Source organism: Ictalurus furcatus, chromosome 3 (genome assembly GCF_023375685.1).
Source record: "Ictalurus furcatus strain D&B chromosome 3, Billie_1.0, whole genome shotgun sequence".
NCBI lineage: Eukaryota > Metazoa > Chordata > Actinopteri > Siluriformes > Ictaluridae > Ictalurus > Ictalurus furcatus.
In genome coordinates, this window is record NC_071257.1 from 8418340 (window position 1) to 8435657 (window position 17318).

At 34.7% G+C, this 17318-nt stretch overlaps 1 protein-coding gene across 1 annotated transcript in view; it reads right to left on the reverse strand.

The window, feature by feature from the left end:
* Nucleotides 1–17318, reverse strand: part of itga9 (integrin, alpha 9) — an 86862-nt gene that overhangs the window by 15160 nt on the left and 54384 nt on the right. Inside the window, exons 17-21 of the mRNA XM_053620637.1 lie at nucleotides 16899–16975; nucleotides 15252–15399; nucleotides 9897–9983; nucleotides 9598–9677; nucleotides 9139–9228 (exon numbers count right to left, since the gene is read on the reverse strand). Coding sequence (XP_053476612.1) covers nucleotides 9139–9228; nucleotides 9598–9677; nucleotides 9897–9983; nucleotides 15252–15399; nucleotides 16899–16975 — 482 coding nt within the window. The remainder of the gene's footprint in view (nucleotides 1–9138; nucleotides 9229–9597; nucleotides 9678–9896; nucleotides 9984–15251; nucleotides 15400–16898; nucleotides 16976–17318) is intronic.

A 17318-nucleotide genomic window follows, 5' to 3' on the forward strand; every position in this document is an offset into this window, starting at 1 on the left:
GTTTAACGTGAGTTGCGTTTAACGTGAGTTGTGTTTAATGTGAGTTGCATTTAATGTGAGTTGTTTAACGTGAGTTGTTTAAATTGAGTTGTGTTTAAGGTGAGCTGCGTTTAAATTGAGTTGTGTTTAATGTGAGTTGTTTAATGTGAGTTGCGTTTAAATTGAGTTGTGTTTAATGTGAGTTGTTTAATGTGATTTGTGTTTAATGTGAGTTGTGTTTAATGTGAGTAGTTTAATGTGAGTTGTGTTTAATGTGAGTTGTGTTTAATGTGACTTGTTTAATGTGAGTTGTGTTTAATGTGAGCTGTTTAACGTGAGTTGCGTTTAACGTGAGTTGTGTTTAATGTGAGTTGCATTTAATGTGAGTTGTGTTTAATGTGGGTTGTGTTTAATGTGAGTTGTTTAACGTGAGTTGCGTTTAATGTGAGCTGCGTTTCAATTGAGTTGCGTTTAATGTGAGTTGTGTTTAATGTGAGTTGTTTAATCTGAGTTGTGTTTAATGTGAGTTGTTTAATGTGAGTTGCATTTAATGTGAGCTGTGTTTAATGTGAGTTGTTTAATGTGAATTGCGTTTAATGTGAGTTGTGTTTAATGTGAGTTGTTTAACGTAAGTTGTTTAATGTGAGTTGTTTAACGTGAGTTGCGTTTAATGTGAGTTGTTTAACATGAGTTGTTTAATGTGAGTTGTTTAATGTGAGCTGCGTTTCAATTGAGTTGCGTTTAATGTGAGTTGTGTTTAATGTGAGTTGTTTAATCTGAGTTGTGTTTAATGTTAGTTGTTTAATGTGAGTTGCATTTAATGTGAGCTGTGTTTAATGTGAGTTGTGTTTAATGTGAGTTGTTCAATGTGAGTTGTTTAATGTGAGTTGTTCAATGTGAGTTGTTTAATGTGAGTTGTGTTTAATGTGAGTTGTGTTTAATGTGAGTTGTTTAATGTGAGTTGCGTTTAAATTGAGTTGCGTTTAATGTGAGTTGCGTTTAAATTGAGTTGTGTTTAATGCGAGTTGCGTTTAAATTGAGTTGCGTTTAATGTGAGTTGCGTTTAAATTGAGTTGTGTTTAATGTGAGTTGTATTTAATGTGAGTTGTGTTTAATGTGAGTTGCGTTTAATGTGAGCTGCGTTTAAATTGAGTTGCGTTTAATGTGAGTTGTGTTTAAATTGAGTTGTGTTTAATGTGAGTTGCATTTAATGTGAGTTGTGTTTAATGTGAGTTGTTTAATGCGAGTTGTGTTTAATGTGAGTTGCATTTAATGTGAGTTGTGTTTAATGTGAGTTGTTTAATGCGAGTTGTGTTTAATGTGAGTTGTGTTTAATGTGAGTTGTGTTTAATGTGAGTTGTTTAACGTGAGTTGTTTAACGTGAGTTGCGTTTAATGTGAGTTGTGTTTAACGTGAGTTGTGTTTAATGTGAGTTGCGTTTAATGTGAGTTGCGTTTAACGTGAGTTGTTTAATGTGAGTTGTGTTTCATGTGAGTTGTTTAATGTGAGTTGTTTAATGTGAGTTGTGTTTAATGTGAGCTGCGTTTCAATTGAGTTGCGTTTAATGTGAGTTGTGTTTAATGTGAGTTGTTTAATGTGAGTTGTGTTTCATGTGAGTTGTTTAATGTGAGTTGTGTTTAATGTGAGCTGCGTTTCAATTGAGTTGTGTTTAATGTGAGTTGTGTTTAATGTGAGTTGTTTAATCTGAGTTGTGTTTAATGTGAGTTGTTTAACATGAGTTGCGTTTAATGTGAGTTGTTTAACATGAGTTGTTTAATGTGAGTTGTGTTTAATGTGAGCTGCGTTTCAATTGAGTTGCGTTTAATGTGAGTTGTGTTTAATGTGAGTTGTTTAATCTGAGTTGTGTTTAATGTTAGTTGTTTAATGTGAGTTGCATTTAATGTGAGCTGTGTTTAATGTGAGTTGTTTAATGTGAGTTGTGTTTAATGTGAGTTGTTTAATGTGAGTTGTGTTTAATGTGAGTTGTTCAATGTGAGTTGTTCAATGTGAGTTGTTCAATGTGAGTTGTTTAATGTGAGTTGTGTTTAATGTGAGTTGTATAATGTGAGTTGTGTTTAATGTGAGTTGTTTAATGTGAGTTGCGTTTAAATTGAGTTGCGTTTAATGTGAGTTGCGTTTAAATTGAGTTGTGTTTAATGCGAGTTGCGTTTAAATTGAGTTGCGTTTAATGTGAGTTGCGTTTAAATTGAGTTGTGTTTAATGTGAGTTGTATTTAATGTGAGTTGTGTTTAATGTGAGTTGCGTTTAATGTGAGCTGCGTTTAAATTGAGTTGCGTTTAATGTGAGTTGTGTTTAAATTGAGTTGTGTTTAATGTGAGTTGTGTTTAATGTGAGTTGTTTAATGCGAGTTGTGTTCAATGTGAGTTGTGTTTAATGTGAGTTGTGTTTAATGTGAGTTGTTTAACGTGAGTTGCGTTTAATGTGAGTTGTGTTTAACGTGAGTTGTGTTTAATGTGAGTTGTTTAACGTGAGTTGCGTTTAACGTGAGTTGTTTAATGTGAGTTGTTTAATGTGAGTTGTTTAATGTGAGTTGTGTTTCATGTGAGTTGTTTAATGTGAGTTGTGTTTAACGTGAGTTGTGTTTAATGTGAGTTGTGTTTAACGTGAGTTGTGTTTAATGTGAGTTGTTTAACGTGAGTTGCATTTAATGTGAGTTGTGTTTAACGTGAGTTGTTTAATGTGAGTTGTTTAATGTGAGTTGTGTTTCATGTGAGTTGTTTAATGTGAGTTGTGTTTAATGTGAGCTGCGTTTCAATTGAGTTGCGTTTAATGTGAGTTGTGTTTAATGTGAGTTGTTTAATCTGAGTTGTGTTTAATGTGAGTTGTTTAATGTGAGTTGCATTTAATGTGAGCTGTGTTTAATGTGAGTTGTTTAATGTGAATTGCGTTTAATGTGAGTTGTGTTTAATGTGAGTTGTTTAACGTAAGTTGTTTAATGTGAGTTGTTTAACGTGAGTTGCGTTTAATGTGAGTTGTTTAACATGAGTTGTTTAATGTGAGTTGTTTAATGTGAGTTGTTTAATGTGAGTTGTGTTTCATGTGAGTTGTTTAATGTGAGTTGTGTTTAATGTGAGCTGCGTTTCAATTGAGTTGCGTTTAATGTGAGTTGTGTTTAATGTGAGTTGTTTAATCTGAGTTGTGTTTAATGTTAGTTGTTTAATGTGAGTTGCATTTAATGTGAGCTGTGTTTAATGTGAGTTGTGTTTAATGTGAGTTGTTCAATGTGAGTTGTTTAATGTGAGTTGTTCAATGTGAGTTGTTTAATGTGAGTTGTTAATGTGAGTTGTATAATGTGAGTTGTGTTTAATGTGAGTTGTTTAATGTGAGTTGCGTTTAAATTGAGTTGCGTTTAATGTGAGTTGCGTTTAAATTGAGTTGTGTTTAATGCGAGTTGCGTTTAAATTGAGTTGCGTTTAATGTGAGTTGCGTTTAAATTGAGTTGTGTTTAATGTGAGTTGTATTTAATGTGAGTTGTGTTTAATGTGAGTTGTGTTTAATGTGAGCTGCGTTTAAATTGAGTTGCGTTTAATGTGAGTTGTGTTTAAATTGAGTTGTGTTTAATGTGAGTTGCATTTAATGTGAGTTGTGTTTAATGTGAGTTGTTTAATGCGAGTTGTGTTTAATGTGAGTTGCATTTAATGTGAGTTGCGTTTAATGTGAGTTGTTTAATGCGAGTTGTGTTTAATGTGAGTTGTGTTTAATGTGAGTTGTGTTTAATGTGAGTTGTTTAACGTGAGTTGTTTAACGTGAGTTGCGTTTAATGTGAGTTGTGTTTAACGTGAGTTGTGTTTAATGTGAGTTGTTTAACGTGAGTTGCGTTTAATGTGAGTTGCGTTTAACGTGAGTTGTTTAATGTGAGTTGTGTTTCATGTGAGTTGTTTAATGTGAGTTGTTTAATGTGAGTTGTGTTTAATGTGAGCTGCGTTTCAATTGAGTTGCGTTTAATGTGAGTTGTTTAATGTGAGTTGTTTAATCTGAGTTGTGTTTAATGTGAGTTGTTTAATGTGAGTTGCATTTAATGTGAGCTGTGTTTAATGTGAGTTGTTTAATGTGAATTGTGTTTAATGCGAGTTGTGTTTAATGCGAGTTGTGTTTAATGTGAGTTGTGTTTAATGCGAGTTGTTTAACGTGAGTTGCGTTTAATGTGAGTTGTGTTTAATGTGAGTTGTTTAACGTGAGTTGTTTAATGTGAGTTGTTTAACGTGAGTTGCGTTTAACGTGAGTTGTTTAACATGAGTTGTTTAATGTGAGTTGTGTTTAATGTGAGCTGCGTTTAAATTGAGTTGCATTTAATGTGAGTTGCGTTTAATGTGAGTTGCGTTTAAATTGAGTTGTGTTTAATGTGAGTTGTTTAATGTGAGTTGTATTTAATGTGAGTCATTTAATGTGAGTTGTATTTAATGTGAGTTGTATTTAATGTGAGTTGTGTTTAAATTGAGTTGCGTTTAATGTGAGTTGTTTAACGTGAGTTGTTTAAATTGAGTTGTGTTTAATGTGAGCTGCGTTTAAATTGAGTTGCGTTTAATGTGAGTTGTTTAATGTGAGTTGCGTTTAAATTGAGTTGTGTTTAATGTGAGTTGTGTTTAATGTGAGTTGTTTAATGTGAGTTGTATTTAATGTGAGTTGTATTTAATGTGAGTTGCCTTTAAATTGAGTTGCGTTTAATGTGAGTTGTTTAATGTGATTTGTGTTTAATGTGAGTTGTGTTTAATGTGAGTAGTTTAATGTGAGTTGTGTTTAATGTGACTTGTTTAATGTGAGTTGTGTTTAATGGGAGCTGTTCAACGTGAGTTGCATTTAACGTGAGTTGTGTTTAATGTGAGTTGCATTTAATGTGAGTTGTGTTTAATGTGGGTTGTGTTTAATGTGAGTTGTTTAACGTGAGTTGCGTTTAATGTGAGTTGTGTTTAACGTGAGTTGTGTTTAATGTGAGTTGTTTAACGTGAGTTGCATTTAATGTGAGTTGTGTTTAACGTGAGTTGTTTAATGTGAGTTGTTTAATGTGAGTTGTGTTTCATGTGAGTTGTTTAATGTGAGTTGTGTTTAATGTGAGCTGCGTTTCAATTGAGTTGTGTTTAATGTGAGTTGTGTTTAATGTGAGTTGTTTAATCTGAGTTGTGTTTAATGTGAGTTGTTTAACATGAGTTGCGTTTAATGTGAGTTGTTTAACATGAGTTGTTTAATGTGAGTTGTGTTTAATGTGAGCTGCGTTTCAATTGAGTTGCGTTTAATGTGAGTTGTGTTTAATGTGAGTTGTTTAATCTGAGTTGTGTTTAATGTTAGTTGTTTAATGTGAGTTGCATTTAATGTGAGCTGTGTTTAATGTGAGTTGTTTAATGTGAGTTGTGTTTAATGTGAGTTGTTTAATGTGAGTTGTTCAATGTGAGTTGTTTAATGTGAGTTGTGTTTAATGTGAGTTGTATAATGTGAGTTGTGTTTAATGTGAGTTGTTTAATGTGAGTTGCGTTTAAATTGAGTTGCGTTTAATGTGAGTTGCGTTTAAATTGAGTTGTGTTTAATGCGAGTTGCGTTTAAATTGAGTTGCGTTTAATGTGAGTTGCGTTTAAATTGAGTTGTGTTTAATGTGAGTTGTATTTAATGTGAGTTGTGTTTAATGTGAGCTGCGTTTAAATTGAGTTGCGTTTAATGTGAGTTGTGTTTAAATTGAGTTGTGTTTAATGTGAGTTGTGTTTAATGTGAGTTGTTTAATGCGAGTTGTGTTCAATGTGAGTTGTGTTTAATGTGAGTTGTGTTTAATGTGAGTTGTTTAACGTGAGTTGCGTTTAATGTGAGTTGTGCTTAACGTGAGTTGTGTTTAACGTGAGTTGTGTTTAATGTGAGTTGTGTTTAACGTGAGTTGTTTAATGTGAGTTGTTTAATGTGAGTTGTTTAATGTGAGTTGTGTTTCATGTGAGTTGTTTAATGTGAGTTGTGTTTAATGTGAGCTGCATTTCAATTGAGTTGCGTTTAATGTGAGTTGTTTAATCTGAGTTGTGTTTAATGTGAGTTGTTTAATCTGAGTTGCATTTAATGTGAGCTGTGTTTAATGTGAGTTGTTTAATGTGAATTGTGTTTAATGCGAGTTGTGTTTAATGTGAGTTGTGTTTAATGCGAGTTGTGTTTAATGCAAGTTGTTTAACGTGAGTTGCGTTTAATGTGAGTTGTGTTTAATGTGAGTTGTTTAACATGAGTTGTTTAATGTGAGTTGTTTAACGTGAGTTGCGTTTAACGTGAGTTGTTTAACATGAGTTGTTTAATGTGAGTTGTGTTTAATGTGAGCTGCATTTAAATTGAGTTGCGTTTAATGTGAGTTGCGTTTAATGTGAGTTGCGTTTAAATTGAGTTGTGTTTAATGTGAGTTGTTTAATGTGAGTTGTATTTAATGTGAGTTGTTTAATGTGAGTTGTATTTAATGTGAGTTGTATTTAAATTGAGTTGCGTTTAATGTGAGTTGTTTAACGTGAGTTGTTTAAATTGAGTTGTGTTTAATGTGAGCTGCGTTTAAATTGAGTTGCGTTTAATGTGAGTTGCGTTTAATGTGAGTTGCATTTAAATTGAGTTGTGTTTAATGTGAGTTGTTTAATGTGAGTTGTATTTAATGTGAGTTGTATTTAATGTGAGTTGTGTTTAAATTGAGTTGCGTTTAATGTGAGTTGTTTGTGAGTTGTTTAACTTGAGTTGTGTTTAATGTGAGCTGCGTTTAAATTGAATTGCGTTTAATGTGAGTTGTTTAATGTGAGTTGCTTTTAAATTGAGTTGTGTTTAATGTGAGTTGTGTTTAATGTGAGTTGTTTAATGTGAGTTGTATTTAATGTGAGTTGTATTTAATGTGAGTTGCGTTTAAATTGAGTTGCGTTTAATGTGAGTTGTTTAATGTGATTTGTGTTTAATGTGAGTTGTGTTTAATGTGAGTTGTTTAATGTGAGTTGCGTTTAATGTGAGTTGTGTTTAATGTGAGTTGTGTTTAATGTGAGTTGTTTAATGTGAGTTGTATTTAATGTGAGTTGTATTTAATGTGAGTTGCATTTAAATTGAGTTGCGTTTAATGTGAGTTGTTTAATGTGATTTGTGTTTAATGTGAGTTGTGTTTAATGTGAGTTGTTTAATGTGAGTTGTGTTTAATGTGAGTTGTGTTTAATGTGACTTGTTTAATGTGAGTTGTGTTTAATGTAGCTGTTTAACGTGAGTTGCGTTTAATGTGAGTTGTGTTTAATGTGAGTTGTGTTTAATGTGAGTTGTTTAACGTGAGTTGTGTTTAATGTGAGTTGTGTTTAACATGAGTTGTGTTTAATGTGAGTTGTTTAACGTGAGTTGCATTTAATGTGAGTTGTGTTTAACGTGAGTTGTTTAATGTGAGTTGTGTTTAATGTGAGCTGCGTTTCAATTGAGTTGCGTTTAATGTGAGTTGTGTTTAATGTGAGTTGTTTAATCTGAGTTGTGTTTAATGTGAGTTGTTTAATGTGAGTTGCGTTTAATGTGAGCTGTGTTTAATGTGAGTTGTTTAATGTGAATTGCGTTTAATGTGAGTTGTGTTTAATGTGAGTTGTTTAACGTGAGTTGTTTAATGTGAGTTGTTTAACGTGAGTTGCGTTTAAATTGAGTTGTGTTTAATGTGAGTTGTATTTAATGTGAGTTGTTTAATGTGAGTTGTATTTAATGTGAGTTGTTTAATGTGAGTTGCGTTTAAATTGAGTTGTGTTTAATGTGAGTTGTGTTTAATGTGAGTTGTTTAATGCGAGTTGTATTTAATGTGAGTTGTATTTAATGTGAGTTGCGTTTAAATTGAGTTGCGTTTAATGTGAGTTGTGTTTAATGTGATTTGTGTTTAATGTGAGTTGTGTTTAATGTGAGTAGTTTAATGTGAGTTGTGTTTAATGTGAGTTGTGTTTAATGTGACTTGTTTAATGTGAGTTTTGTTTAATGTGAGCTGTTTAACGTGAGTTGCGTTTAACGTGAGTTGTGTTTAATGTGAGTTGCATTTAATGTCAGTTGTGTTTAATGTGAGTTGTGTTTAATGTGAGTTGTTTAACGTGAGTTGCGTTTAATGTGAGTTGTGTTTAATGTGAGTTGTTTAATGTGAGTTGTGTTTAATGTGAGTTGTTTAACGTGAGTTGTGTTTAAATTGAGTTGTGTTTAATGTGAGTTGTTTAATGTGAGTTGCTTTTAAATTGAGTTGTGTTTAATGTGAGTTGTTTAACGTGAGTTGTGTTTAATGTGAGTTGTGTTTATTGTGAGTTGTGTTTAATGTGAGTTGCATTTAATGTGAGTTGTGTTTAATGTGAGTTGCATTTAATGTGAGTTGTGTTTAACGTGAGCTGCGTTTAAATTGAGTTGCATTTAATGTGAGTTGTTTAATGTGAGTTGCATTTAAATTGAGTTGTGTTTAATGTGAGTTGTGTTTAATGTGAGTTGTTTAATGTGAGTTGCGTTTAAATTGAGTTGTGTTTAATGTGAGTTGCGTTTAAATTGAGTTGTGTTTAATGTGAGTTGTGTTTAATGTGAGTTGTTTAATGTGAGTTGCATTTAATGTGAGTTGTTTAATGTGAGTTGTTTAATGTGAGTTGTGTTTAATGTGAGTTGTTTAATGTGAGTTGTGTTTAATGTGAGTTGTTTAATGTGAGTTGCATTTAATGTGAGTTGTGTTTATTGTGAGTTGTGTTTAATGTGAGTTGTTTAACGCGAGTTGTGTTTAATGTGAGTTGTGTTTAATGTGAGTTGTGTTTAATGTGAGTTGTGTTTATTGTGAGTTGTGTTTAATGTGAGTTGTGTTTAATGTGAGTTGTTTAATGTGAGTTGTGTTTAATGTGAGTTGTGTTTAATGTGAGTTGTGTTTATTGTGAGTTGTGTTTAACGCGAGTTGTGTTTAACGTGAGTTGTTTAATGTGAGTTGTGTTTAATGTGAGTTGCGTTTAATGTGAGTTGTGTTTATTGTGAGTTGTGTTTAATGTGAGTTGTGTTTAATGTGAGTTGTGTTTATTGTGAGTTGTGTTTAATGTGAGTTGTGTTTAATGTGAGTTTAATGTGAGTTGTGTTTAATGTGAGTTGTTTAACGTGAGGTGCGTTTAATGTGAGTTGTGTTTAATGTGAGTTGTGTTTAATGTGAAGTGTATTTAGACCTCTGATGGACTGAACTCTTACCCAGTGACAGCTGTATCCACTTCGTGCATCAGCGGGATGGACAGCTCCAACGTGTTATCGTGTAATTTGTTCTCATGTTCTGGGTTGGCGCTAAGTTACACAAACAAGATTCAAAGGCACAGGGAGTAACAGGACAGTCAATAACAAAGTTCAATCACACATTAGCACTATACATTGTGTATTTTCAGTCTAGCAGCCTGTGAGGTCTAACTAAATAACTTTCTGTACTTCAGTCTTCTTAAAAATGCATTAGGGGTGGAATTAATTCCAGTTTTGTTTTTGTTTCTTTTAATGTGTAATACAGGTCTGTGAGTAAAGAAAACACATCAGGGCAGTGCTGTTTTTAAAAAAAAAATCAAGACTTTTCTTAAAAAGACCAAATATGGTATCCAACCAGTTAAGTACAAAGGTAAACCAGTGAATAAATGACAAATATACAGTATATACATCAAAACTCACCTCCTGGCATGTACTAAAAATAGCAATGTTTCATTTTCACCAGACAGATGACTTGTGTCAAAAAGCACAGACAGATGGTACTAAAAGAAAAAGGAACATAGACACATTAAAAAAACAGACCAGAAGTACAGATCCCTGATAAATTTCTACTGAAAGATCTATTACATTTAACACTCTTACAGGAAACTAATTAAGATGTAATAAATAAATAGGTATACAATTCAACATATTCTACTTAATAAAAAAGGGTGCATAAGTCAATCTATTTTACTTAGGTGAAGTGGCTCTTATGTGTCCACCTTAGTCTGGGCTCTCATGAAAGGAAATCCCACACTGCATTTGAGGAAGTCCAGCTGAATCAGTTCACATGAAATGCCCTTCTCTTCCTGCAGGAGAAATTGAAATAAGGAAACACTAAAATACAACATTAAATCAGTGAGGTTTTACAACAACTGAGCAGCCGACACTTAAAGGCCTATCCAGTTTACAAATCAGCTACTCTGCTTAGCTGAAACAACTTGTTAAAGGCACCAAGTGACACTGATAAAGAAAATCACTATGACCGAGTGTTTAGTATCCAGAAAAAGAATCACCGGAGGAAATAGTTCGGTTAAAGGGTTAAAAAAATTAAGTTGGAAATGACTCAAAATGGACATGTTCTAGGTCATGTTAGGTCGGAGAAATCCAGCACAGCTATACTACATGTGAACTGTCACTGACTCAATGTAAAAGACTGAAAAATTCATCCTTACATTAACCTGCATTAATAAAAGTAAACATTTCATGTTTAACCATTAACATCCATCACAACTCTTATATACACTCACTGGCCACTTTATAAGGGCTTTATTATTCCCGCTCTACCATATCCCAAAAATGCTGTATCGGATTCAGATCTGGAGACTGCGGAGGCCATTGAAATACACTGAACTCATTGAGACGTTCATGGAACCAGTTTGAGATGACTTTGTGACATTGCGCTCATTATGATACTGGAAGTAGGCATAATAAAGGAAGCATGTTCTCAGCAACAATACTCAGGCTGTGGCAATCAACCAATGCTTAATAAGGTAGTATTGGACACAATGTGTGCCAAGAAAAGATTTCCCACACCATTACACCATTACACCGGTCTGAACTGTTTACACAAGGCAGAATAGATCCACAGATTTCTGTTGTTGATGCAAATTTGTGATGCTACCATTTTCCTATCACACACAAAAACATCTAGATTAATCCGACCAGATGACATCTTTCCGGTCTTCAGTTGTCCACAGTTGCTCAATCGGTGCCCACTCTGGCCTCGGATCTTGACTGACAGGAGTGGAAACTAATGTGGTGTTCTGTAGTTGTAGCCTATCTGCTCCAAGGTTCAATATGTTGTGCATTATGAGGTGCTTTTCTGCTCACCACTTTTGTAAAAAGTGGTTGTTTGAGTTACTACAGTATAGCCTTCCTGTCAGCTGAAAACAGTGTGGCCATTTTCTCCATTTGACTTCTCTCATTCAAGATGTTTTCAGCAGCAGAACTGCCACTGAATGACTGTTTCTTTGTTTTTGTTTTACACACTGTTCTTTGTAAACTCTAGAGACCAGCAGTTTTTAAAATACTCAAACCAGCACATCTGGCACCAACAACCACGCCCCATTCAAGTCATAGACATGTAAACATGTAATCCAGTCTGATGTAAACATTAACTGAAAACTCTTGACCTGTTTATTTTATGAGTTGTGCTGCTGCCACATGTTTAGCTGATTGGAGAATTGCATAAAAATCAGGTGTATAAGCAGGTGTAAAGTAGCCAGTGAGTGGACATTGATAGAGCCTTTTTGGACTGTTCAAACAGCAGTGAACTTTGTATGCATTAAAACATGGGACAATGCAATAAAAAAAAATATGTTATAATGACTCCATGAGTAGTCTGACCTCTGTTTCAGGCAGGATGTCAAAACTATACACTTCAAACAAGTGACTATGTTGACATGTGTCTTTATTAAAGCCACAATTGTACATTTACATCATTTGGCAGATGCCCTTATCCAGAGAGACTTTTTAGACATTTATCTAATTTTTATACAACTGAGCAGTTGAGGGTTAACAGGGTTCCCATGTTTTTTCTTCTTTTTTTTTTTTTTGCTATGATCAGTGTGGTAAATTGCACTAATCTTCTGCTAGCTTTTAGAGAGAGCAACTCACCTCTACTCCAAAAAAACCTTATCCGCCACCACCTCCGTTGTCAATTACTGGAGCTAATACGCAACTCATACGTATACTTCAAACCATCAGATTCATCCGTGCAAAGGAGCAGTGCTGAAGCACAACCCACATGAAAAAATAACTCCGCAAGTAACTTGCAGTTTTATTTTTCAATGGCGCAGTCTATCTTTGCAGTCTCTCTCAACCTTTAAGCCTTTGACTTATAATACATTTATAATACTCTTAAAATCTATTAATCTACTAAGGTCACACAGCAAAAACCAGTAATTCTGTAACACCATGAATTTTCTCTGTGGTTTCTATGCACAAACCATGACAGCCTTATAAAGGACATGTACAATAAATGCACCTGACACATTTTTTTTTATCCTCACACACACACACACACACACACACACACACACACACACACACAGAGTACACCGTACAAAAAATGGACAATTAAAGTGAAAACCTCCAGACAGTGTGTTTGGAGGTTTGTCCAAACACTGCGTAGCTTCTTTGGCTGGATTGTGTAAACAATAAGGCTTTGACCCTTGCAACGAGTGAACATTCGTGGTCCATGCGTGGGAAGACCGAAGAAAGCTGAGAGCCATCAGGACTTTGACAAGTGCACTGATAAAACAGACAAACTGGTGCTCATCAAACTTTGTGCAGAAGGGGAAGCTGAGGACTTGGGGGCTCTGGAGCTGCACACGAGTCTTGGACCTTATGCACACCCCCCCTCCCTGAGTTTACAATGGAGCTATTCTTAGCTTGACTAGAGTGCACTTGGAAGAAAACATATCAATAAATAGTCTATGCAGATAAGAGGGATGGGAGAGCTCAGAAATGTTTGTGAAACATACACCATAAAACTAGGATGTGTTGGCTGTGTATATCTGAGTCACTTTGCATGTGACTTGTTTCACTCGCTTCATCACAGTTTAGACAAAGTTTAGTCCATGAGCACCTAGTGTGGCCTAGTGTGGCAGAGTGTTATTTTACATTCAGAAGGTGAGAGTAAATAAGTATCACACACACATCTGCACCAGTAATGACAGGGGAGTCCTGGGATTACTGGGGTGTCAGAATTTCCTCTATTTCCTGACTGCACGGTTCTGCTTCACAAACAACAAACGCTCCCTCAGGACAGGGCAAAGGAAGTGAATGAAGTGAAGACAGTTTGTTTACCCATCGTCCACCTGGCAGTCTGTGAGAAAGACCCAACATATGGACGCTCTCTCTCTGGACATGGGAGCCTGTTTGCTCTATGTTCTGCATGTTTTTTTTTTTGTCTCACTTTCACTGGCTTGTGCTCTGATAGCCAGTTCGCTCAGAGACGGTTTAGTGAAAATGACAAGACCCAGGAGACCCTTACTTTTGTCTCCTCTTCTCACAGCACTCCCACATTTATTTTAACACAAGCAAATGTAAACTCTACATGAATGCTAAAAGGTCCTAGAGCTGGTCATTTGCTTTTTTCCCCCTTTGTCCCTTCACCAGTGAACAGTACCCTTACTTAACACATCATTCTGTTTATAAGCTGTGATATAGCTGCTTTATCTCCTTAAATCAAAGAAAAGGGAATATATACTCTCTATCTCTAATAAAGTCCACTGTGTTCGCGTCTACATATCAGCTGCCTTGCAGATTCTAAAGACTGAGCGAGTTTCTGAAACCCATCAGCTGGTACAGCTCAGCCCAGCAATAAGGCTGTAAAAAGCATAAACAGTGAACTCTACTACAAAACAAACGGAGTGCACGAGTTAATATGTGGTCCAGCAACACGGGAAAGAGCACCATGGGAATTGCTCTGGCTTGACCTCCGCTCTGCAAGGAGTCATATCAACACTGCTGACTCTTTTCTGAGCTGGAATATTTTGAGGGTTTAACAGTGTGTACAGTAATAGCTAACACAGTGCCCATTCCTGTATGTATTGTTCTTTGCAAATGGGTCACGCCCTCTGTACCATCCATAAAACCCTGGCTTTATCAAAAGGATATAAATGACACTAGATAGAAGAGAATATACAAATAACTACATATACAGTACATAAGGTTCCCTTAACATTAACTACTGAATGATGTTAATAACTTAACATTATTTACCGAATTAATAAAATAATAAATAAAAAAAAACACAATAATAAGTTCACATTCTATAAATTAGCAAATATTTAATTACAGCATTTTCCAAACTGTCAAAATGATCTCTGGTCTGGTGTTCATTATTGGTTCATGGTTGGTCATCAAGTTCATGGTTGGTCATTGTGGACTTAATTTTACTCATATATGGTATGAAAAGCATGGATGCAGATATTATTTGGCTTATTTGGTTTATTTATTTTTTTAAAACAGCAGTTAACACAATCATTTGTTATACTGACTGTAAGAAATTTTTCTCATGGTGAATTAATGCTGAATTTTGTGGTTTGTTCGTGTTATGTGTGAAATAATACTAGTTATTATTAGTTACTGTGACGCATTCAGTAATATACAGTACAGTGGGGTCCAAAAGTCTGAGACCACCCTGATAATAAAGAGTTTTAGAAATTTGAATAATAAAAAAAAAGTTTTCAAGGGTATGACTATTCAATATTCAAGATGTTGCACAATTTCTTGGGCATTGGTTACACGTAAGCAAATTTGTGACCGTGTTAACTCCTTTGTACAAAAGGTCAGCTTCTCTGTTAGTCTTATCCCTTCTATTGAAGCATGTGTTCAGACGACACATCGATGAATTTGATCTAATGTGGATCATCAGGTTTTTACACAAACTTGAGAGTAAAATATCAACTCGAGGATACATCAAATAGTAAGAAACTCTGAAATTCACATAAATATTTTTAAGATTCTACTTTTCACTCAAGTTATTGCTGATAATATCATTTGTAATGAAAATGAAATAAAAAAGAAAGCCAAACAGAAGCCTTTCGTGGTCACTAGTGGTCTCAGATTTTGGGCCCCACTGTATATATTTAATCGCATTTTTAAATTGCAAATGATATTTATTAGATTATTTTGTTTTTCTGTGAAACTCTTAAACTTATTTATAAAGATGCTTGACAGATGGAATACGTTTAGAGGGAACGAAACTGGAAGTACTCAACAGCGATTATGCCTGTCAGTTCCACATTTGTTTTCCTTTCTAAAGAAAAATCCACACATTGTTCGCGTCTGAGCAAGTCCAGTGTGACTCATATCTCATAGGGCACACATGGTCTTACCACAGAATGTGTTCTGATAACTTTTCTTTCAGTAAAACACATGGAACTGGAGGTCAGTTGAAAAGATGCTCCTGAATGATGATAAAAGAAGGCTGAGGTATGATGATAACCAGCTGCTTTAGCTCGTATCAGTAAATCTGTTGCACCTCCTGTTTCCTGAACTTCCTTTTCTATAGAATGTTTGCAATGCTAGAATATGCTACATATGTCTGTGTTTTAATGACTCACCCTCTGCAGAAAGTTTATGTAGTGAACCTCCCTGGAAAAATTTAGGTAGATGTTGGTGTCATAAGCGTCATCTCCAGCATTGACAATGGTTATATTGAGAGAGACATTTTTCACCCCTCCGAGAGCAAGATGAGGCCTGATGTGATGTCTGAGTGAAAAACATGACAGAAAATGTAGAACAACTTAATGCTGAAGCCTTAAATCATGATGATGATAAATCAATATGGCATATGCATGCAAAGCACATCCTCAAGTAGCCTATGTCAATATGTCTCTAACCCTTACACAAAAAAAAGGAATCCTGCAGAATTTAAATTTTTCTATAGGACGATTGCTGTGCAGGATATTCCTATAGGGTTTAGAATAGAGCCTTCAGTACAACAGAAACATGCAGGAATTTCCAGCACTCCTGCCGCACAAGGGAAAAGTCCTGCAGAATTTAATCCTTCCTGAACACACCTCCTGCAAAAATAAAATAACGTTCACAAATACTTAATCTATCCTGCAGGACAACTTCTTATTTTCTGTAAATGATGATGATGAAGATGAACAACTGTCACCATCCGTAGGGGTAAAGTCCCAAATTTATTAATATATTTTCTTTCATCCTTATGGTGTACTAAATTACTGTTCTGTTATGTATTTGTGACACAGTGGTAAGTGTAACTTTAGCTTGCTTACTAGCAAACACGGCAAATATTATTTACAAATATATATATATTTTTTTTAAGGTGTGAATTGCACTCTGGCTTGGAAATTTTACAGGTTGCTTCAACAGTCATTATGTGTAATTTCAATAAATCAAATTATTCATCTGGGAAGATACTTTGCTTTTGAAGTTATTTTGCTTTTGAAGTTATTTCTTCTGTAGGTATCCTGCAGGATACAAACACTCACCATGTCCTGCAGAATTTCAGCTCTATCCTACACAATAGTCACGCAGATAGTGTGTATTTTAAATAGGCCTGCAAGACATAATTCCTGCATATCATTTATTTTTCTTCATAGAATTATAAAAAAAAAAATTCCTGCAGGATTCCTATATATATATATATATATATATATATATATATATATATATATATATATATATATATATATTTATTTATATATATATATATATATATATATATATATATATAATTTTTTTTTTGTAAGGGAAGGTTCTCTAATGTTGAGTCTGACATAAATTAGTACAGTTCATATATTCCTTTTGCATATTCACCAGTGGGATATCATCTTCGTCTCTCTCTGAATCATGAACAGGAGAAGTCACGCACACACACACACACACACACACACACACACACACACACACACATGCACACACCAGATTTTAAACATCTAAATGATTGTACTGGTGAAAAGTTCACATATGACTTCAGCTGCGAGGTTAAGGAAACACTACTGCCATTTGGACAAAAAGACCTAAATCATTACAAAGCAGACTCTGAGACCTCCTTAAGAGCTGGAAGATGGTTGACATCCAGCGCTAGTCAGAGCCAAGCATGTGTCAGAGCCCCAGCATACACACCCACACCGACTCAACCTTTATGACATCAGCATCCTAAAATGGGCCAGCAAGCAGCAGCCAAGTACAATGTGAGCAACGAGGAAGAGAACAGAATAACAGACAGAAGATTTTACCCTGAAAGCAACAGTTTGCCATGTAGCTTCAGGTCAGCAGCACAGTCATCAGACAAACAGTTCTTCTCAAACCAAGTCTGCAAATGGACAAAGTACAGGATGTTTACACAACTTAAATGTCAGCGTGATAAACGGTAAATCTAATACTAGAGGGTGCTATTGTGCAAGAGTTCAGACACTGTGCTTGGATACTGCATAGACATTTTTCTGATCAAGGGCGGCTCAATCCTCACTTTTAAAGATTCCAAAACTGAATTCCAGTTACAGTCCACCAGAATAAAATAATATTTTTGTTGGACTAATTCTAAATTTAGCATCTCTGCTTTTAGGGTACTTTTTTTTAAAATAAAAACTGTGAATAGTTAGAATGGATATTAATTACATGATAATTGATTCCTGATGTACTGAAAGATATTTATA